At 33.9% G+C, this 23,219-nt stretch overlaps 2 protein-coding genes across 3 annotated transcripts; both read left to right on the forward strand.

Annotated features, from left to right (window-relative positions):
* The first annotated feature begins 1,866 nt into the window (after nt 1-1,866).
* Nucleotides 1,867-6,799, forward strand: LOC125811056 (uncharacterized). Its single transcript, XM_049490546.1, has 5 exons — nt 1,867-2,076; nt 2,160-2,303; nt 5,603-6,155; nt 6,246-6,428; nt 6,543-6,799. The coding sequence occupies exons 1-5, from the start codon at nt 1,867-1,869 to the stop codon at nt 6,797-6,799; spliced, it is 1,347 nt and encodes a 448-aa protein (XP_049346503.1).
* Nucleotides 6,800-10,366: 3,567 nt separating this feature from the next.
* Nucleotides 10,367-22,182, forward strand: LOC125811147 (ATP-dependent DNA helicase At3g02060, chloroplastic). Of its 2 annotated transcripts, XR_007441899.1 has the most exons (14): nt 10,367-11,081; nt 11,904-12,129; nt 12,493-12,738; nt 13,567-13,701; nt 14,654-14,778; nt 15,012-15,151; nt 15,288-15,358; nt 17,222-17,383; nt 18,443-18,529; nt 18,754-18,927; nt 19,375-19,419; nt 21,160-21,516; nt 21,665-22,046; nt 22,152-22,182. XR_007441899.1 is itself a non-coding variant. In XM_049490655.1 (13 exons), the coding sequence occupies exons 1-13, from the start codon at nt 10,474-10,476 to the stop codon at nt 21,764-21,766; spliced, it is 2,478 nt and encodes an 825-aa protein (XP_049346612.1). In that variant the 5' UTR covers nt 10,367-10,473; the 3' UTR covers nt 21,767-22,047. The 2 variants fall into 2 exon arrangements, 1 of the variants encoding a protein (XP_049346612.1); XM_049490655.1 differs by lacking the exon at nt 22,152-22,182 and having other exon boundaries at nt 21,665-22,047.
* The last annotated feature ends 1,037 nt before the right edge of the window (nt 22,183-23,219 follow it).

Raw genomic sequence — 23,219 nt, forward strand, 5'->3', positions numbered from 1 at the left:
ACGTGAATATCAAATCATGTACTACAACTAATTTTATGACATAATGTCAATATTATTGAATAATAAAGTATAATTCCCTATGAATAGTGGATATGAACTTTTTGATGAATACTATTGAAATTGTCGAATGAATATCCAAAATCACATATAATTATTTATAATAGAAGGCTAGATATAGATAAGGTAATGTGACACCTCTCTATGGCCTCCAATTAGATTTATCTTTTTCCTTCTTTTTTTTTGACTTTTTTCTCGTTTTAAAATTAATTGTGATATGTAAAAAAATAAATGCCACTCTTAAAATCTCTTAATTACACCTCTTAAATATAGTTTCTCCTCTTTGCCCTATAGTGCAATACTTGGCTATTATTGTATTTGTTGGAGTTCCCACTTTTAATATAATATAATTAAATAACTATTGATATAAAATATAGAAGATATAAAAAACTCATAGTTTAGAAATGTAAGGAAACTCCTCCATTTATAGTTAACAAATGTAATATGAACATGCGCTTATTCTGTTTAATCATCAAAGTCTTATCCCTTCAAAAAGTCACAATCCTTTGAAAAAGTTACAACCCATCGAAAAACTCGTAACCATTCAATGTGAAAAGGTGCATGCTTTTAAAATAAAATAATATAAATAAATAAATAAATATAATATAATATAAAATATAGAATACATACTAAATTGTGTGTTTTAAGAAGAAGAAGATGAAGAACAATAGAAAACTTTAAAAATTGGAAGAAACCCTCAGCGGAAAAGTCATAACTCTTTGGACTAGTCTTACCCTTCGAAAAAGTCACCTTCCTTTAAAAAAGTCACAACCATTCGAAAAGGTAATAACTCATTGAAAAAGTCATAGCTCTTTGGAAAATTCACAATCCTTTAATGTGAAAATTAAAGGTGTCTGCTTTTGATATAATATTATATAGTATAAATAAATATAATATAATATAATATAAAATATAGAAGATATACTAAATTTTATGTTTAAATCAAGGATATTATAATAAATTAATATTTAAGATCTGTAGTTCATACTTTTAAGGTAATATAAATAAATAAATTGCGGACTTACTTACTAAATTAACCTCTTGACTAGAACTTTACTCATATTTTCTTTGAAGATCAACTACACAAAGTGCATTTTGATTGTTAGTTGAACAAAAAATAAATTAATCATCAATAAAAGATAAAGTCCCTATTCTATTCCACCTATTTAATTTTATCTGACTCTTATAGTAAAATAATTATTTTACTTATCTAATTTAGCAAATGAAGATGAATATAGTATTTGCTTTCAATATTATTTTTACACTTTGCCCCTAATTACTTATCCATTTTTTTTAGTTGTCTACTTTGACAAATCAAGAAAGGATAATTTTTTTACCTATTATACTCTCAATTAATTACTTGAAAAAAAGTAGAACTTCTTGAAAATATTAAGTTTTTTAATTCATTCACTTCATAATTAATATGGGTAAAATGGTAAACTCATTATGTTAATAATTATTTTTTTAATAGGTATATCAATTCATAAGTAGACAAGTAATTAAGGGAAAATGAAGTATTATTAAATAACTATATTATAAATAATACTAATAGTAGGCAAGTTTAAGATTTATAAAATATAATTAAATGAACACGTGTCAAAGTAAAATGAAATGGAGGGATTCAAAATTAAAATAAACCTTCTTCAATGACCTCGGGCTCTTTTAATTTAGTTGGAAATGTGATAAATAATGTTACTTTTGCTTGCGAGAATATCGCCGGTTTCCTGTAAGCTGCCCTGCATTCACACTACACTTGCAAATCAATTTCTCGCTGTACAAATATTAGAGCTCATAATTTCAAGTCGCTAAATGCCGAGGGAAACTGATACTTGTCATAGTTGTGGCAAATTAGGGCACTGGGCAACACAATGTCCCAACAACAACGATTTCGTCGGAGCTGATGGTAAGAAATTTCGACGTTCCCTGCCCTGCCGTTGCGGCGCTGGCTCTTGCAAACTTTTCACCTCTAACACCCTTAAAAACCCTGGACGCAATTTCTACCGCTGCCCCGCCAACGACGTTAGTCTCCTGCATTTCACTAACATACATACCATTTTCTCTCTTATCCATGTTTAATTAAATTGTTCCCTTTTGTGTTTCAGAAAACAAAGTGTCAGTTTTTCAAGTGGGCTGACGAGATAAATTTAGACGAATTTATCAACGTTCCGCTTTGCCGTTGCGGTGCTGACTTTTGTCGCGTGAGACCTAATGCGGATCGGATCTTCTTCATCTGTCCGATACAAAAGGTGAAACCTTTTCTTTTTACTATTCCCTCTGTCCCAATTTATGAGAGAATTTTCGTTTTTCGACAGTCAAATTGAGAATTTGTGCACGAAATTTTTAATTTTTTAACATGAAATTTATATATTTAGAAATTATGTAAAAAGTAATATAAGTCATAATAATTTAATTTAAAAATGTTTAAAAGATTTATGAAAAACTTACTATCAAATTAAAGATAGAATTATTTGAATGTCGAAATTCGAAATGTGCCACATAAAATGAGACGGAGGGAGTACATAATTTGAGAATGACTTTTTCTCCTTCACATTTCTACTTTTGAATCTGGCAAAGGACATTAACATAATAAATATACCTAAAGATATCCTTTTTGACAAATCAGATGGAAGAATAGTGGTATATACTTATAACAGAATTTGGTTACGGGATCTTAAGAAGAAGATAAGAAGGCAGATTTGAACTTGTTGCATCGTCCCTGCTTAGTCACTGATATAAATTTTGATTTTACCTACATTTTTAGAACCATTGCTTGACCACCGATTCATCCACCGACATTAATACTGTATAAAGAATATGAAAGTTTGCCTCAGTGGACAGAGCTATTGTTGGTAGGAGGTAGAGGATATCCCATAAAATTAGTTGAGATGCGGAAAACCACATTTATGAAAAGGAGATAAACAAAAAAAAAATAAAAAAATAATAAATATAAAAGCTACTTACCATTCAATGCTTCTTTAGCTGGATACAATCATTTTTTAATATAATGGGAAATCCAGGATAGCCTTTATATAGCCTTTATATGGAAGGTCAGTTTTAGAAATATAAGAGTAAAATATTATTGAATTGTGTATCTACATTATTACAGTGAGACTTTTTTTTATAGACACTACATGATAATCCCTTTTCAAGTAGGGTTTTATATAATTATTCATGTTCATGCTCATTTACCTATTCCAACCCTACCCCTCAAGCGGGTGCATACAAGTCATCTATACCAAGCTTGTTACAAATGTAATTGATACGTGATTGGTGAGGGACTTGGTGAATATATCTACAAGAACTGATCACTCAACTTCACAAATTTTGTAATAATATGTCTTGAGAGTATCTTTCTCTTATAAAATGATAGTAAATCTCAATGTGTTTAGTTCTTTCATTAAATATTGAATTTGATGTGATATGAATGGCTGCTTGATTATCACACACAAGTTCCATCTGACCAATTTCTCCAAATCTTAGTTCTCTTAGACACTATTTGATCCGAACTAGCTCACAAGTTGCTACAACTATTGTTCGATATTCTGCTTCTGCACTAGATCAAGCAACCACGTTGTGTTTCTTACTCTTCAAGGACACCAAATTACCTCATAGTAAAACACAATATGTAGATGTAGAACACTTATAAAAGAGTGATCATGCCCAATCAACACTGGTATATCCAATGCTATACTCATGCTCTCGATCCTCGATGAGTAGTCCTTTACGTGAAGCTGACTTTATATATTATATTGCAGAATACAAACAACTACATGGGGAAGTCATAAACTGACTTACAACACTCGTAAGAAAAGATATGTCAAATTTAGTCATTGTGAGATAATTCAACTTTCCAACCAGCTAGCCGCCTATACCTTCCAAGATCACTTGGTGACTCTCCCGATCCAGACAAGAGTTTAGAATTCGGATTTGTAGGATTGTCAATCTTCTCTCATAGTGCTTTGACTTTTGCATCTTCCTCACTAACCTTTGCCTTTCCATTTACCACACAAACATTGTTCATTAAGTGGTCTTGGGCTCCTTGACCCTTATAGCTCAACTCAACTGAGGAAGCCCAAACTAACTTAGGTTGAGCTTCCCATTGACGTTTCTGAAGTGATCATAGAGTTTGAACTTCCAATTCCCATAATTTTGGTAGAGTGCATTAGAAAAAATAATGCATACATTAGCTTTGTGTATTACTAATATCTTGTTGGTACAGTTTTTCAACATAGGTATTAAGGTATGTATAACTAATACATGAAAATTCATGGTATTAGTAATACAAAAGGTTTTAATGCATGTATTAACATGATTAAAGATACCATTGCCCCTCAAAATCTTTTTTACATCCTTTCCACCATATTTGTGGAGGGTATATTTGTAAACAAATATATATTTTTTTAGAATTATGCAATGCATGGCATTTTTAATCCACCAATTTAATACACCAAACCAAACACTGTATAAGAATCAATCGTAGCATAACTATTGCAAACATAATACCAGCATTACTAATACGCTCTATTCAACATTATTCTAATACACCCTACCAAACAACCCCTTAATGCTAAAATAAAGATTGCTTAAGATAGCGGTAGAATACAAATTTGAACTTATCACAAAAAAAAACTAAAAATTCTTAATAAATGAATTTAGAATCACTATTAAGTACAAAATGACATCAAATTGTAGGTAAAAATTGTAAGATAAAGGGGCAAAGGGAACATAGAGTCAAGTTGATCAATTTCACAAAGATGAGAAAAAAGAACGAAAAATTATCTTGACGCATAAGAATTTACTTAAAAAGGGTCTGGAGATTGGTAAATTCAAAAGTAAAGTAGACACTGTCTTTCTATGATCACCGGTCAGTAGCTGATATTCAGATATGAAGGGAAGAATGTTTATAGTCAAAAAACACCTGATTTTTCATGTTCGAATGGGGAGGGGAGGAATGGTAAGTTCAAATAGGTCATTCTTAATGGAAATGCCTAACTCAAAAATAACTAGGTTTTTCAATCTTGGTGAAACAAAGAGTGTGCATAAGCGTTGGCAGTTATACTTCTGTAGATTATTAGAAAATTACATGTTAAAAACCATTATGTATGGATATACATACTGCGAAACAAAGAGAAAGTAAAACAATTAATACTATTGCCTTGCAACATATTTCATCTTCGACATATTGCATCGTCAAATTCAGAGATTGGATCATTTCGAAAGAAGGTGATTGAGTTGGCTTCAAGGTAAGGAAGTAGGGAATGCATATCTGGCAGAAATGCTTTCTTCATTTGTCATACATGGTTATTAGTCTATGATCTACCACCAGTACGACTAAGAAATGCATTATACTTACTTGACTTTGGAAAATAGGTTCTGCTTATTTGTTTGGGCACTATGGCAATCCTTGAAGTTCTGTTGCTGGGATCTAGTCATTGTATCAGAATCCCGCTTTTACTTGTTTTATATCTTCTCATAGTTAATTTAAAAAGGATTGTTACATTTTAGCTCTTCAAAATTCAACTGATGTTGACCAAACTCTTTTCAGGGACATGGAGCTTGTGACTTCAAACTATGGCTAGATTCTGAGGAAGCAGTAGCACGAAGCACCAAAGTAAATGAAAGCACTAGTTCATATCTGTCGACATTGACTAGCATTGATGTCAGTCATGTATCTAGTGACTTGGTTGAGGAATGCAATGTAAGATTTGGAGTCGGTCATACGGACACATCCCCTGAAGAGATTTATAATCACCTCAACACTTTTCCTGCAACAACTGGACCAGTGAAGAGTCACACAGTAATTTTAGAGGATTTAATTGGAGAGGACGAGGTGTTGGATGAACCTTCAAGAAAGCACTGCAAAAGATTGCGATATGATGAGCTGAAATTTGGTGATACTTCTCTTCTCTCTTCAATTGGATGTGTGCAATTGCCAACAACCAAGTCAAGGAACTGTTTGGCTGAAGAAAGGCTTCATCTGTCTCTTCTGGAATCTGAGGGGGAGATTCATCCAATACAGACTAAAGTTCGCAAACAGATTCTTGTAGAGGTTTCAGGTTTGTGTAGAAACTTACTTTTCTTCTCCTGTTTTCTGATTTGTTTCCAATGGTCACTCACCTAGTAGACATGAATCCCTGACAGGTATTTATGTTTCTTTATTTTGTTCTTTTTAATCCTTTCCCTTGCAGGTTCATTTGGTTCTTCCGTAGCTCATTCTTTTGCCTCACCAATGCATTTGGTGGCAACAGTGGATTGGATGTTGAATTCTATTCATCAAAATTTAGATCTTACACTTCAGGGTTGGTGGGGAAGGCTTGTGTTCCATCCTCCTCGGTGCTTGATGGTACCCTCGGTAGAGCGTTTTACTTCCTGTAAGTTTTTTTTTCTGCAACTGCATAATATTTTATGCTCCCTCTACCCCCTACTCTCTCCACAAAATGAACCATGAACCAAAAGGGGTGACTTCATTTTTAATCTATTTGCAGATATTTTTTCTCCTGAGCCCATTTTTATCCTTCAAGATATGGGTGAAGAAGATGATGCTTCCCTAGCCACTCAGCCAAGAAATCTTTTACCAACTGAAATTAACATTTGTACAGTGCTTACTGTTGATGAAGATGTGCAGCTCATAGACTCTCTCAAAAAAAAGTATGATGGAAAAAGTTTCCATGGAGGTGGACAAAGCAACATTATGAGGTGCTCGATCTCAAAGGTGTTTTTGCAGGCTGTTGATCGTCTTTAGAAGGATCTTCTTACCCTTTTTGAGTCTATGGATATCAAAGATCACATGACCATGATCCAGGAGGCAGATGTTACTTTTGCTGCTCTGGACCACTTAGGTGTTGATCGCCAACATTTTAGTGAACGAGTGAAGGCTTTTATTTCTTCTGTATCAGCACTGGCTAAAATTGAATGCTCTATATCCAGTGATCAATGTTTTGAAACCCTTGTTAATCACTGGATTTTGGAGAAATTAAAATTGGATGAGCCTTCTCATGTTCATTTTGAGGCAATTAATGTTTCTACTCTTGCTGAGCAACACCATCTAAACCTTAAAACTGAAGCTTCTGTGGTTAGAGCCAGGCTTTCTCAAATCGAGGCTGAATTATCCCATTGTGAGGTGGAGAACTCTGCTCTGTGGTGCAGCTTGGAACATATCAGGGAAGAGAAGAAAAAATCTGAGGAGTGTCTTTCGATTGCATTCAAGGAGCTGGAGAATGCTCAAGAACTCAGGAAACAGAGAGAAGTGGAGTGAAATGTTGCAACGGCAACATATGAGACAGCAAAAGCTATGCTTTGTGAATAAATCTGGTTACTATGTGTGCTTTGTAACAATGATGATGTATAAGGGGTGCAAATCCTGTATGGTTTCAGTTTGCGAGATACCTTTGTGTCAACTTCACTACCATGATGAATTACATAAATCTAAAGTGGTCCATAGTTTCTGATAAATAACTGATTGGTGGTGATATGGTAATCAAATTTTGCATTTCGAATGCGGTTGCTTGGAACAGGATTGTAGTGGGGCCGTGGTGGTCATGACTCCATTTATGTACATTGAACTGTATGAGCTAGGGAACACAGAGGGACCATTACTCTTGAAAGTGTATATTTGGGTTTGTGTTTTGTTACGTGTTATGCAGCTTTCACCAATCCTTTATCCATAGCAGCAGATGTATTCACTTGCGCTATTGTGTATTGTGCTATGTGTAGATGTACTCTTCCGTCTTTCGACAAGAACTAGACCAATATTTGTATATACTTGGATCGACTTTCCAACTTTCATGCATTGCGTGCACTAATGTAATAGCCTCTGTAAACTGTATTTTTATTGTGTGCAGAAGAAGAGTAACTGATCATCTAAATCATGACATCTTCAGTTATCCATGTAGCCATTCGTAGGCACATGTTTGTTTCCAGAATAGAAAATGTACCAATCCATTTACTTTAGAGTTTCTTTCCTCTTTTAGTTGCTACTTGATATATATTGGGAGTTGCCATTAGTAGTGTAGACCAGAAAGGGAAAGTCGTGCTTTGCACGGCCCAATCATCATTATTTGAAAATTCGTAATATTTATTTGTGGTACATTTAAATTTTTAAATTCAATAATATTTTTTCTAATAATAATATAATATTAACGATATAACATTAGTATTCAAAATAAAAAGTAATTTATAGATAAAAAGATGGACAAATAAATAAAAAAAATTAAGTTTATAACATTGTAAATATTTAATATGTTTTTTATACTAAAAATCCATTTATGTAGATTAGGTTTCTTATAATAATCATCATTATTTGGAAATTAGTAATGTTTATTTTGTGGTACTTTTAATTTTTAAATTTAATGATACTTTTTTTTCTAATAATAATATAATATTAACAATCTAACATTAATATTCTAAATAAAAGATGTAATTTATAGATAAAAAATGGACAAATAAAGCAAAAAATTACGTTTATAATATCGTAAATATTGCTACACTTAATTAAGTAGTACTTATTTAATATTTCAAAAAATTATTAAATACCTCTATTACTTGATAAATAATTAAATTATAATGGAGCAAATAGAGACCTTTTCTTTCCAAAAATATGTTGAAGCTACTAATTCTTGCAGGGATCCCACATGAAAAAGAGATAAACTACAGAGGAGGTGCCTTTTTGTCTATTATGAAACATGTTCATACAATATAACATATAGTACAATTAGGGGAGTTTGATTACTGGTTAGAGTTATGCAGGGTTTAGTTATATAAGTATTTATTATGCAGGATTTAGTTATGTGGGTATTAGTTATGCGAGCATTAGATATGTATGCATTATTTAGTTATGTAAAGATTACATTACATGAATTATTAACTATTGAATATTGATTTTAATATAAATTAATATATATTATTTACAAATAAAATATGTAAGCAAATAGTATAATTTCTCCTTTAAAAAAAATAAAGAAAGGAATTTTCTCTATACTTAACTAGGAATTATGTGTTTTTTTTTCTCTTTGTTTTTTTAATGTTTCTTATAAAAATAAAATACTACTAGTATATTTCAAGTACATTATACTATTCTATTTTATATAATGTAAATTTCTATCAATATGATGCATGTGTTGTTTGTACATTTTTAGTATACCAATTTTATAAATGATATATTAATTCACATTCTAAATAAAAATTTAATACATGATAATTAAATATGTGGATATATTTAGTAATATCTAATGCGAATATATAATTAGCATATGCGCTATCAAAATTATACATTCATATTCATAATATTAATAAATATTTATATTTTGATTTTAAATGAAAACAAATAAAAAGTTGTTTGTATAAAATAAAAAACAAAAGTAGTTGGGAAAATAGAATAGTTATGTAAAGTTTTTAATAAAAAGGATTTAAAAATAAATTAATAAGGACAAATGTGTAATTTATCTTTCTAATAATGTATAACTAATACCCATATAACTTATTCCACATTCTATCCTGCATAATTTATACATAGTTTCCCTCATAAGTTATGTAAGCATTAATTATGTAGGATTACAAAAAACGCAATCAAACACTGTATAAAATTAATATATGAGTAACTTTTATACAATATTTATAACTTATCAATCAAACATAGTATAAGTCATGTTGACTTTTCAACCTAATAAAAAACTTTTACCAAATATAGTAAAATAAATACAATGTTTTATACATGAATAACATGCCCTCTTATACCGTAACCAACGGCCCCTTAAAGCTCTCAAGTGGAAAGCCTTAAATAACTAAAGCACTCCTTAATTCAATTTTATTCTAAAAAACAGACACGTCAACGGTATAGTGGCCGCTTAATGCCACTTATATAATAAGAGAAAATCAACACATAAACTTTGCTGATTTTTCTTATGTAACTTGGTATATTTTTTATGTCATAAAGGAAAAAGAAAATCAAAAAATCTTCTACTTCCTAATGATTTGCTATGGAAAGAAGATATGAATTTGATCCAATGTTATTATGAAATCATTAAGATACACATTAAACATGTACTATTTAGTTTCTAATTAGTGTGTTGATTGGTATTTTACTCAACTTAAAGTATTACTCCTTTTCAATTCAATTTGTTTGTTTGTACCAAAGTTTTCCTAATAGTAGACATATATGAAAAAATTAAGGAGTTATGAATAATGTTAGTATTTTTTTTTTTTTTTGCTCAAAACAGAATTAAAAAAATTGAATACCTACATTCTTTACCCGTGGAATATATTATTTAAAAAAAAAAAAAAAAAACCGGCGTGGGCGTCAGTAGTACATCACGTTTCGAGGGAATAGATAATGTGGAAAACATTGATGCATATTGGTGGGTAATTAAGCTTTGCTTTGAGAAATTAGAATAAGTCTTGCTCTTACAAGTTTATCCATCCATGGCTGCAAAGGCCTCCCTCTTCTTCTCTCCCTCGGAGTGCTTTCTCACAACTCGTCTCTGCAAACTCTTCCCCACTACTCAAAAACCCTCTTTTCCCTCTCCTTCCTCCTCTTCTATTACCTTAACCAATGTCCTCAATGCCGATGCTGTATATACCAAATTGCCTCCCCGACTACGGAATGCAAGACAGGAGCAGGAGCGAGACGCCATTTCTCTACTCAACGAGCGAATTCGCCGGGAGCATGCTAAGAGAGATCACTCCCCTCTTAGACCGGCCATGGATTCCGAGGAGGCTGATAAGTACATTCAGCTCGTGAAAGAACAGCAGCAAAGGGGCCTCCAGAAGCTCAAAAGCGACAGAGCCAGACAAGGTGCTCCACATGATGCAGCTCAACCTACTTTTAGCTACAAGGTGGACCCTTACACTCTCCGTTCCGGCGATTACGTGGTCCACAGGAAAGTTGGAATTGGACGATTCGTTGGCATCAAATTTGACGTTCCAAAGGATTCCAAGGAGCCTATTGAATACGTCTTTATTGAGTACGCTGACGGTATGGCTAAATTACCCGTTAAGCAGGCATCTCGTTTGCTCTACCGTTACAATCTGTAAGTACAACACTCCTTCTTTATTTACCACCTTGTTATAGATTTGTATGCAGTACTTGTAATTCCTTGCAAAACTACTTTTTATTACCATTGGCTTCATTGTCCCAAGCTCCTGAGCTTATTGAGCCACAACTTATTACACTGCTGGTCAATTCCCCCTTTTGGTATTTAAAATTATGCAGTAGTGGAGAAGATTTTTGCATACTCACCAATACGAATACTGCTTTGATCTCCAATACAACTTGAAGGGCCTTCTTTTCAGTTCCTAATAGAGGGCATAGCTCTGACAAAGAATCATGTGCTGTCCAATTCTCTTGTCATAAATTCCCACCAATAGACCATCCCCCCAAACAATAGGCAAATTTCCTTAATACTAAAGGAATTTTGATTTTTCAAGTATAAACTTTGCGTTGCACCTCTCGATCTAAGCAATTTCTTGAATTAACATTTTTTCCGGTTAGGATGATACTTCCTCACTAGATCACTTAAAATGCATTTTCCATTCAAGTTAGCCTCTTTTCCTTAGTCACAAGCTACCTGCTTTCCAACCCTTGTTAGTCCAGCATGCTTCTTCGTGCCAAGGAAGTAGGCATCTAGCGGTGAGATGGGGGTCTGATTCTCGTTTTGGAAGAAATAAAATTATTGATAGAGAGAAACACGCTTTGCCTTTTATTATCCTTTATCACCACCGTTGGAAAGACTCTCTTGAGTTATGAATAAAAGTGGAGCCAAGGGAAACCTGGAAATGTCATTTATTATCAATTCGTGTGCCAGAGAGATAGTCTAGATTACTATTTGATTAGTGCTTTTTTAATTATTCAGCCCTAATGAAACCAAAAGGCCACGGACTTTGAGCAAGTTAAGCGATACTAGTGCATGGGAGAGGAGAAGGATGAAGGGAAAAGTTGCAGTTCAGAAAATGGTTGTAGATCTAATGGAGCTATACCTACACAGGTTAAAACAAAAAAGGCCTCCATACCCAAAGACTCCAGCTATGGCTGAATTTGCATCTCAGTTTCCTTTTGAACCCACACCGGATCAGAAACAGGTTTTTAATTGTCTCTTCTGTATCATTTAAATTCTGACGTCCACCTGCATGCCTTCTTCCGCAAAATATCAGCCGTTGTTGGTTCATTCCATGTGTATAGTTTAGCTGCAATTGTTGTTTTTCATCCAGTTGGTTCAGCAAGACATATATGAAAATTGTAACAACACAAAAAAATTAACAGTGTTGTTGTCTTGCCACATTCTATTCAGAATAACTTATTGCTTCTCATTGTGCGGAAAGTGTAGTTATCTTGGGACATTTTAGTCAGAGTAACCTATTGCCTGAAAAGTTCAATCATTTTTACTGGTTTACCTATAATGGAAAACCTCTTTTGTTTCTTACAGTTTTGAATTCCAATGACAGGCTTTCTCAGATGTAGAAAGGGACTTGACAGAGAGCGAAAATCCAATGGACAGATTAATTTGCGGAGATGTTGGTTTTGGTAAAACTGAGGTTGCACTGCGTGCCATCTTCTGTGTAGTCTCTGCAGGGAAGCAAGCTATGGTTCTAGCGCCAACAATAGTTTTAGCTAAACAACATTTTGATGTTATCTCAGAGAGATTCTCAAGATATCCTAACATAAGAGTTGGACTTCTTAGCAGGTTTCAGGTGCATAACTTGATTTTTATCAATACATTGCTGATGCCTAAGAAGCACTTTCTACTTGAATGTCTACTCTTCATCATTTGAATAGTAGGTGGTTTTGTAAAAGAATGTGGTTGCGCCCGACCTTCGATGTTAAATATTTGCTCATAATGTTTTCTTGCAAAACCTATCTTCTCACATTTCATGATTTCTTAAGATTAGCTTTCTTGACAATAGGTCCATGGCAAGCAAAAATATCTTACGTTCATTGGAGTGCCTTATAATAAGGGATTCTGTTGATATACTTCCATGAAAGTTAAGCTGACATAGACGCATTAAATCTTATGTCCATTGAGGATTTTATGCAGTTTGAGATCGTTTCACAAATCATGCTTAATTGATTTTATTTTTTTTCTATAAGGGTAACTTGTATTCATATTAAAAAAAGACTTAGATCAAACAGGTTCTTTGCTGATTGTTATTTATTTCGAACTTACATAAATTAAAAAAAAATCACCTTGTTGAAATGGTTTAATATTATTTAATATATGTATACTCCTCTTAATTATTGTCTACCTCTTTGATTATTAAGAAGAAAAACCAAAAGAATGACCATTTAAATATGCAAGGAAGTGCACCAAACTAGAAATGATGTCTTCTTCTCTTTCTTTTTAGTATTTTCCTTCCAAAATCTGAGTGGTTATGGTTCTCAATGTGAACTTCTTAAATATGTTATTTTAGTTTTAGTTCTTTGGTGTTGACATTGTTGTTCACCTTGTCCAAGTAAACACCATATCCTTATTCAAAGTCCTAATTTTAGCTTTCTTTGCCACCAACTTTTGCTCACTCAAGACCAAGTCAGAGAAAGAGGAGTACTTGAGTATGATTAAAGACGGACGTGTGGACATTATTGTTGGGACTCATTCACTACTTGGCAATCGGGTTGAATATAATAATCTGGGTCTACTTGTGGTTGATGAGGAACAGGTATTTCCAGATATCTAAATGCCATTATATTTTGGATTTTCTTTATATAACCGTGGTATCGTGGCCAAATTGCGCGCACCTTGACTAATCCCACGAGATGCCACCTCCCACCAGCAACAAGCACCATATACCAGGTAACTCTATCCACCCAGGCTAGCACAAATGGGAAGACCTAGTGTTCCTGTCTCTGCTGGGATTTGAACTTGAGACCTCATCATTCTTAACCCAGTACATTGACCACTAGGCCACACACTTGGGTGCCATCATATTTTTTGATTATTTTCTTGTCATTTGCATCGAAAGGAAGTAATGTTTCAAATTTAGTCATGGATGAATAGGTTGGTTACTTCTGTGAGTAAGGCCTTATAACGAGGAAAAAGTATGTGTAAACTCACTCTTTCTAATTTTTTGTTTCCCTTATATAAATCAATCTCATTGATCTAAAACCTGATAATGCATTCTTCGTTTGATCTATAATAAGGCCAACTATGACTATTTTTTCTTATTATCCCGTGTTTATAAAAAGCTCAAAAGAAACTTTATCCAAAACCCAAAAATGAAAAAAGGTATATTAGCCTGAATAAAACCATGAAGATTCAAGGGAAAGGTGTATTAGCTTGTTAGATGGGGCAGGCCTAGGGTGCTATTTCTTTCTTTTGATAGGGTCCCATGATGAAGTGGAGGGTTATGGCCAAGCTGGTGTTCATTTATTCACGGTACTAAGTTTTCTCGTTATCACTTAAATGGATAGTAAACTGAATTTGTTGAAGAAGATAGTTAACCCTTAACCTTTCCCTGTTAGTGTGTGTGTGTGTGTGTGTGAGAGAGAGAGAGAGAGAGAGTGTGTTTGTGTGTGTCTCTGTGTGTGAGTGTCTGTCTTTTGGACATCCTTCATACCTATAACCGATTCATCATATTTGATCTCCCTCTGAATTACTCTTTGTCCTTTCAGAGGTTTGGCGTAAAACAGAAGGAGAGGATTGCTTCATTTAAAACTTCAGTGGATGTACTCACACTTTCAGCAACGCCTATTCCAAGAACTCTTTATTTAGCATTAACTGGATTTCGTGACGCTAGGTAATACCACCGAGTTTGTTTCAATTTATCCAAGCCCTGGATGGCTGTGATGAAGTATCCACTGTACTGTTGGGCAATCCAGCAGCTGAAATTGGGTATCATTCATTTAGCTGTGTCAATGTTGGCTAGATTTGACTAATTGTGAAGTTACCTTCAAGTCAATGTTTTGCCTGCTCAATTTTTTTGACTGTTTTGCTTTTTGGCTGCCTTCATTTTCTTTTCCACTCTAACAGTTTGATCTCAACACCGCCTCCTGAGAGAGTTCCGATAAGAACGCATCTTTCAGCTTACAGTAAGGACAAAGTAATATCAGCTATCAAGCATGAATTGGACCGTGGTGGCCGAGTTTTTTATGTCTTGCCCCGCATTAAAGGTGATGCATTCTGTTCCTTTTATGCACATTAATTGTGAGTAGCATTATGTAATTTGGTGGCCAGGCTGTAGAGGAGTTTGCTGAAGTTCATCCATTGTACTCGTTGTAGTTACATGGGTTTGTCTATTACTTGCAGGTCTTGAGGATGTTATGGAATTCTTAGAACTGGCATTTCCACATGTTGAAATAGCTATTGCTCATGGAAAGGTAATTATGGGATTTAATGAGTTGGCTTTAAGTTCTGCAATTGAAGGTCAATCAATCTATCATTTGATCAATCAACTGTGTGATACCCTGTGACTTAAGCTGTTATGGAACTCTTTAAGCTTTCTTCCATAGCTTCCGCATTTACTAAACCTTGTTCTTCATTGAAGTTCTCTTCTGGACTGTCTGATGCCTTTTGACTAAGCATACATGAATCTAGGAAACTTTATGAGGCAGAACACCATAAGAGAGGAATTGAGAATTGATTTATCATATGGGAGTAAAAATTTTCGGGTATGAAAGTCAAACGCTTATTGTTCATAGGTCTTATGTTTAGTGGTACAGTTGGAGGGTATATTTAGACCTTTTGAGATAGTCCAGGGGCATTTTTGGCCCTTTTCCGTACAACTTATTGAGATTAAACTAGTCACTGCAAATTATTTAGTATTGGAGTGAAATGGGCCTGAAGAGAGAAGAATAAATGATTCATGTATCCAACTCCAATTGACTTGGAACTGAAACAGGGTCGATTGATAGATTGATTATTCTGGTGGGACAATATGTTGAAAATTACTTTCAGTTACTGTAATAATTTTTAGCATAATAAGTTGTTAAGTTTAGGGTAAATTTGAAATTTAAATTTCTATTAGGTTGTTTTAGCTGTTGAGTTAATTTAGCTTTTTTGAATTTTTGTTGTAAAGATTTTCTACGGATTATGTTTTCAAGTTGGCTGTTCAAAGCCCTTGTAAAATTATGGAGAGACATTTTCAACCCTTTTTGTTGCACCACTTCAAAAAAACCACCACTTCCGGGATCTATGAGTTCTTCTAAAGAACTATTTTTAACCCGTTAGGGCTAGTTTTAACCCTTCAAGGCTAATTTCAACCCGTGCTTATTTTCAATGCGCCGATTATTTTCAACCAATACCAATTTTTAACCTATTTTCAACCATGACAAGCAATCATCACTTTTTCAATACCCCACAAATTTTCACCGAAGAAAATTATCAAATTTGGTCTGTGAGAATGAAATGATATTTTGAAACCTATGATTTATGAGATGTTGTAATGGAAGAAAGATCCTTACAAACACTCCTTGCAGGTCCTATCACTGTCCAGATGAAAGAACTTTCAAAAGAGTTTTCAAACAAGATAAGATTATTGAGGGTGTTTTTTAAGTACAAAACCAAAAGAAGAAAAAGAAAGAAGAAGAGGAAGATCAATATAAAAAATTGTGCAAGTTTAAAATAATCAAAAGAATTCAGCCCCAATTGCCAAACAGAAATTGAGGAGGAGCAATTTTTAAAAATTGCAGTAACTAAAGCCAAGGAGGAGTGTTGAAAATTGCTTTCAGTTACTGTAGTAATTTTTAGCATAATAAGTTGTCTAAAGTCTATTAGATTGTTTTAGTGGTTAATATTACTTAGCCTCTTTGAATTTTTGTTATGCAAATTTCTTGTAGATTATGTAATCAAGTTGGCTATTTGAATCCCTTCTATGCTTGATAAAATTATGGATAGATGTTTTTAACCCTTTTTTGTTGCACCATATTTTAAAAAAAAACCCAACACAATAATGAGAGCAAATTTCTTTAAAGAGTCATGTCACCTTGTTGCAACAGCAATGGTGGCTGATATTACATATTCTGTATCACTGGTACTAAAGTAGAGTTTAAGTTATTGGTGCATTTGTTCTTGCTATTGCTCTAAAAAGTTTATGCTTTTTTCATAGTATTAAACTTTGATAGAATACTTATGTTCATTCAGTCTTTAGACATAATCTAAGATATGAACTCATATTTACATAGTATCTACACTGCATTATTCAGTTCTAGTGGTCTCACATGCCATTTCATCTTTTTTGGCAGCAATACTCAAAACAGCTTGAGGAAACTATGGAAAGATTTGCACGGGGAGATATTAGAATTCTTATATGTACAAACATAGTAGAAAGCGGCCTTGATATTCAAAACGCAAACACAATCATCATTCAAGATGTTCAGCAATTTGGACTTGCACAATTGTATCAGGTTTTTACATTCTCTTGCCTAAACGAACAGCAAGATTTTGGTGTCATGTTGTTTTCCATCCCTATTGGTATTTTTTTCCTCCACTGTTTCAGTTACATTAAACCAGGAAGCAAATCATTTGTTTTTATCTGTTGAATTTTCTTCGGCATAAGTGATAGAAACATAGTTTATTTTGACGCAGCCTTTTGTTCAATTTTACATGAATTTGATATTCCTTGACAGCATGTGCTGTTTTCCCAGCTCTGAGTTATATAGAATCTCCCTGCTTCCTTAATATACCTGTTTAATCACACTAGACAGTTAATGGTGCTAAAGGAGAAAATTTACCTTTTGGGATAACTTAGGTAGCTGGGGTTTAGTGTAGCAAGTATTTGTTACATTCGAAAACTCCTTGTAGTCTTGGGATTACTTGAAGTTCAATAGCATATTAAGTATTATTTTCCTTGTAGTGGCATTTCTGTCAAGCTCAGATTTTTATGAGACGAGGAATTGTTACAGAGAGAACAAATGTCGTTGAACCAGCCTTTCTGTGATATTTTGTGAAGTCTTCTCTTGTTTCTTTCATGAGGAATTTCTGGGGTTTGGTTCTCTTGTGATGTTAACCATGGGAAACCACTGGCCTGCTATTGCAGCTGTGGTGATGAAGTCAATCAATTGTCTTCTACTTAGTTAATGTAGTGACTTAAAACTCCAGTAAAGAAGCATCTTTTCTATCTTTACCAGTTTCTTTTTCATTGTATTGATTACTAAAGTTGATTGGTCAAAGATTTTCAGCCCTTAATTTCTTAACTTGGCCCCTGCCGCTATTAGCTAAATGATTAACTTGTCTCTTAATAGCTTATGGTCGACACTGTAGATTTTGCAGTTAGATGTCTTTTAGCAGATTTTATGAGACTCATATCATGACCATGGGATAATCTGGACATGATGATGTGCTTCTGACAACTCCATATCTTTACTTTGCAGATTCTTAGCTATTGTTGTTATTGATTGTTATAATTTGAATTGCTGTGACTTCTATACTCTTTCTAATTCCTACTCCCTCTTTGATTATTGTAGTTGCGTGGAAGGGTCGGACGGGCGGATAAGGAAGCTCATGCACATTTATTCTATCCTGACAAATCACTTCTTTCAGACCATGCACTAGTATGCTCTTTTTCCTCTATATTTTTTTAATGACAGGATATGTAGGAGATGGTTCATATATTCTGTCTTCTTGCCTTTATTCTGGTAATGTTGTGGTATTTTCCAACAGAACAGGGGTTGTAATATATCAAGGATGAATTCCATGATATGCATGTTGTGTGAAGTTATTTGCAGAAGATTGATCTTTATTATGGCTGTAACATGGCATTCATTTGACAATTTAGGAGAGGCTTGCTGCTCTTGAAGAGTGCTGTGAACTTGGTCAGGGTTTTCAGCTTGCAGAAAGAGACATGGCTATTAGAGGATTTGGCAATATTTTTGGCGAGCAACAGACGGGGGATGTCGGCAATGTGGGCATTGATCTATTCTTTGAGATGTTGTTTGAAAGCTTGTCAAAGGTCTGTTTGCATCATCCTTTTATTCCATTAGTACTGGTTACAAAGATAAAATTCACTGGTATGTGCCTAAGATAGGATTGGTTTCTGCATGCTATCCTCCCTTAGTTTGAGATTATGATATTTGTATGCATCAATAATGTACCTTTCACCCTTCGGGGTGGCCTAGTGGTTTGGGCTTGGGACTTCCATGTTGGAGGTCTCAAGTTCGAAACCCCTTGCCAGCGAAAGCAAGGGGTTTTGCCTTTTGGGTCGAGCTTGTCGCACCGGGCTTGCCTAGTGCGGGTTACCTCTCTTATGTGGTTTGCGAGCTATTGCATAGGAGCGGGGGTTTTACCTTGTGCGCACCCAAAGGGTAGCGGCTGCGGGTTTCCTTGTCATTAAAAAAAATAAAATAATGTACCTTTCAAAATAAAAGGTAATGAGATCTGTTATCTTATGTTATTCCAGGTTGATGAGCATCGTGTAATATCAGTTCCTTACCCTGCAATGGAGGTATTTAGTGCTCTCTATATTTTCTATAAGTTGATACATTAATCGAGTACAAAATTGAAAATCCATTGTACGTCTGTGGTTGTGTCCCATTCTCCAATATCTAATCTGTGCTGCTCTTTTGAGGAACTGTCATTAATTGATTTTTAAAATGATTGGTTAGAATGTCAACTAGAGATATTCGGATCTTAAAATAGGAAAAATTTTGGGACACTATTTTGAATTAGTGAATGTTGAGTCATGTACAACCAGAATTTGCCTAACTTCTATAGTGAATTATGAGCTTTTCATAAACACACCCAATTAGGCTTTCATTATGTTTTATCGTCGAAAGATATACTAGTCTACTATGGATCAGAAAGAACTTTATCAACTCCTTAACAGACAAGAATCACAAACTAGACTTGACAATCGAGATGCATATGCACGATCATGTTTTTTCTTTGTTCTTTCGGTAATTATGTATAAGTTGCAGTTATAAAGAACATATGAACAAGTTCTCTCACTATTATTTCAAAATTAAAGGGTGTCTTCTTGAGATTAGCTATTAAATATATGAAAAGTTCTGAAAGATTAGGTACTAAAGTATTCAATTTTCAGAGTGGGGTGAAATTTTTCAAAAAAATTCATTCCATCTCAATATATATGACCTGACTTGATGTATGTCGACTGTTAGGAGTAAAGTATTTGATCAATTAGTACTTTGGGTTTTGATAAAAGAGTGTTGAAAATAATAGTTTAAACACTAGGTGATTTCTTCTAATCTTGTTAAGTCTTGATGGACAGAATTACCCGATACCTGTGCTGGTGGGGAGGTAGTAGGTACCTCTTGAAATTAGTCGAGGTACATGCAAGCTGACCCCGAACACCACGGTTATAAAAAAGAAGTATGGAAAAGTGAAGTTGTTAGTTTAAACGATGTGGCATCAAGTTTGAATTATCTAGGATAGCATCAATTAGATTATTTCATTTTGTTGGAGGAGAGGATTTTCAAGATTGTGAAAGTTGTCAACTATTTTATGTTTCTCCAAAAAAAATAATATGTCAAGTGGTTTGGTTATATGGAGAATTAATTAAAAGTGAAAAAATAGTTAGTAATCTAGAGGTTTTTTAAGTAATTGGGCAATTATACGTCTTATATGAAACGTTAAAGGTATAAATCACTACGTTATTGCATGAATTTTAAATAATTGTTAAAAGGGCACAAGAAAGAATGCAAGGAAACAACGACGAAGATAAGAAACTATACAGTAATAAATTATCAATCGGAAGACTGGAAGTCATGCAATATCTAGTTTCTTCAGTTGAGTCTCTAATTTACTGCCTTGTCATCGTCTCTTGCTTCGGAACATGTAATAAGAGTACTAGGTAGAAAAATAAAGACAAATTGCTTGGAATTGGAATGCATGATCAGGGAATTAAGCTGGGTTAGTTATCTAAATGTTGAGCATGACCTCACTGGTCCGCTAGGCATGTGACTTGTAGAAACGGCTTCGTATAGGAAACTACAGTCTGGTGGTTCTACAAATATCTTGTAAGAGTTTGTGTCTCCTGTTAAAGTTATTCTACTTTCATATCCATTATGAAAGATATAGCTTATAGTTTATCTGCTGAACTAATTCCATTGGCAATTGCAAATACCATTGTGAAAGATATAGCTTATAGTTTATCTGCTGAACTAATTCCATTGGCAATTGCAAATAATGGGTATAACCTTTCAAAATTCTTTCACTTCCTCTTCAGCTTGATATCAATATAAACCCTCATCTTCCTTCTGAGTACATAAACCATTTGGAGAACCCCATGCAAATCATCAATTGCGCTGAAAAAGCAGCTGAAAAGGACATTTTCAACTTGATGCAATTTACGGAAAATCTGAGGCGTCAGTATGGCAAAGAACCTTACTCGATGGAAATCCTATTGAAAAAGCTTTATGTCAGAAGAATGGCAGCAGATTTAGGAATTAGCAGCATTTATGCTTCAGGAAAGATGGTTGGCATGAAAACAAACATGTCAAAAAAGGTTTTCAAGTTGATAACTGATTCAGCAACTTCAGATATTCATCAGAATTCTCTGATATTTGAAGATGGCCAAATAAAGGTGTGGAATTGTTGATTTTACTATCTTCTCTATACCTATACTAATGCACTAAGGTTGCATAATCTTCATTTGAAAGAAATGGAAAAAATAATGTGCAAGGCATGTTTTCCATATTTAAGTGGCTGTGTAATGATGTGTCTTATTTCAGGCTGAACTGCTCTTGGAGCTACCTAAAGAACAGTTGCTGAATTGGATCTTCCAATGCCTTGCAGAATTATATTCCTCATTGCCGACCTTGATAAAATATTAGTCCTTTCAATGAACTGTGATTCTTACATCTAGTAGGCAGCCGCCCCATGGCCATTGCCCATCGCTATAATAGGGTCCTGGGGGGTGGTTTAATTAAGAGTGTTAGAAGCTTGTCTGTCATCAGCGGCTGTCCCCACATGTACAGTATGAAAACTTGAGATAGATCTGTATCATATATTCAAGCAGATTGTGTTAACCAACTGGCACTTTCCATTCCTCGCGGGCAGTCAATCTATATCAGAAGTAAAAGCCACGATGAGTGCATTGCCTTCTGAGATGAGGTACTTAACTTTTGAATTCAATGAGGTTTATCTTTGGTCTGTTCATTTTCTATTTTTACATTGTCTCCTAATCGTCAGAGACCTGGTTTGCTTTTCACTGTGCAGGATTAACAGAGTTGTTTAAATATAGGATATAGGATATATTGATGGACTATAAAAAATTAGGATCCTGAATAGGGGAAGAACACGGATCATATATTGTCTTTCACGTTCCCTGGGGCTGGACCCATGCCTCCTTTCTCTTTATGTTAGGTGCACTCTTCGTGACATTTTCTTTCTTCTGAATTATGGCGCTTCAAGGAATTGTGTTACATATTTATTTATTCAAAAAATTTGGGACAAATGTGATTATAAATTTAAGAGCTAATTTCAAATATATACAATAAAGTAATTTGTTTACAACAAATATAGTCATATTTTATTTACTTAAGAACTAGCCAAAAATGATAAAAAGTATACACTGTCTATCCGATATAGCTTACTAAAAGTCATAGAAAGTTACATATACATGTGGTATTCACAGATTATACATTATGATATACTCAAAAAGCTAGATATGCCCTAACTATATATGAAATATATACATGAAGTGTACACTAACTATTCAATCTTGATCATCTCAAAGTCAAGCAGTTTCAAAAAATTAAATATGATATGTCTCGATATTTCGAGTATTTTAATATATAATTTACTTGAATTGATTTACGTTTTTTGTGATACGTTGAATTTACAAAAGAAAAAACGATGGAAGAGATGAAGAATGAATAGCAACAAAAGAAGAAGATGATGAAGAACAACCAAGAAACATAGGAAGAAGAATAAGGAATGAATTAGCAACAAAAGAAGATCAGAAGTCGACGGCCATTTTTAGGAAATTAGAATAGCCTAATGGCCATATTAAGTAATTAGTAAAAATTGGGTTTAAAAAGTGGTAAATAAAGTTTATGGGCTGATATTTTGCATAATTTATCCTAAATTTTATTGGTGCTTCTTATTAGCTAAAAATCACAGATAGAAATAAAGAAATTTAATGAGCTGAATGATTCATTTGAGACCAAAAAAGAAATACATTAGTTATGGACAATACAAAAAAAAAATTGTCAATTACTGACATTGATTCCAGGGTCTGGTCTAGTCCACAGAATGTCAACCGAAATGAATCCTACCTTACTG

The sequence above is a fragment of the Solanum verrucosum genome, unplaced genomic scaffold (genome assembly GCF_900185275.1).
Source record: "Solanum verrucosum unplaced genomic scaffold, falcon-dt-bn FXZP01000032.1, whole genome shotgun sequence".
NCBI lineage: Eukaryota > Viridiplantae > Streptophyta > Magnoliopsida > Solanales > Solanaceae > Solanum > Solanum verrucosum.

Bases quoted from the DNA above. Each gene is read 5' to 3' on its own strand.
- LOC125811147 (XM_049490655.1), top strand. From the start codon at position 10,474: ATGGCTGCAAAGGCCTCCCTCTTCTTCTCTCCCTCGGAGTGCTTTCTC. The intron at 13,702-14,653 runs GTATTTCCAGAT...TTGTCCTTTCAG, and splicing joins TTGTGGTTGATGAGGAACAG to AGGTTTGGCGTAAAACAGAA. The intron at 17,384-18,442 runs GTTTTTACATTC...TGATTATTGTAG, and splicing joins GACTTGCACAATTGTATCAG to TTGCGTGGAAGGGTCGGACG.
- LOC125811056 (XM_049490546.1), top strand. From the start codon at position 1,867: ATGCCGAGGGAAACTGATACTTGTCATAGTTGTGGCAAATTAGGGCAC. The intron at 2,077-2,159 runs GTTAGTCTCCTG...TTTGTGTTTCAG, and splicing joins ACCGCTGCCCCGCCAACGAC to AAAACAAAGTGTCAGTTTTT. The intron at 2,304-5,602 runs GTGAAACCTTTT...AACTCTTTTCAG, and splicing joins TCATCTGTCCGATACAAAAG to GGACATGGAGCTTGTGACTT.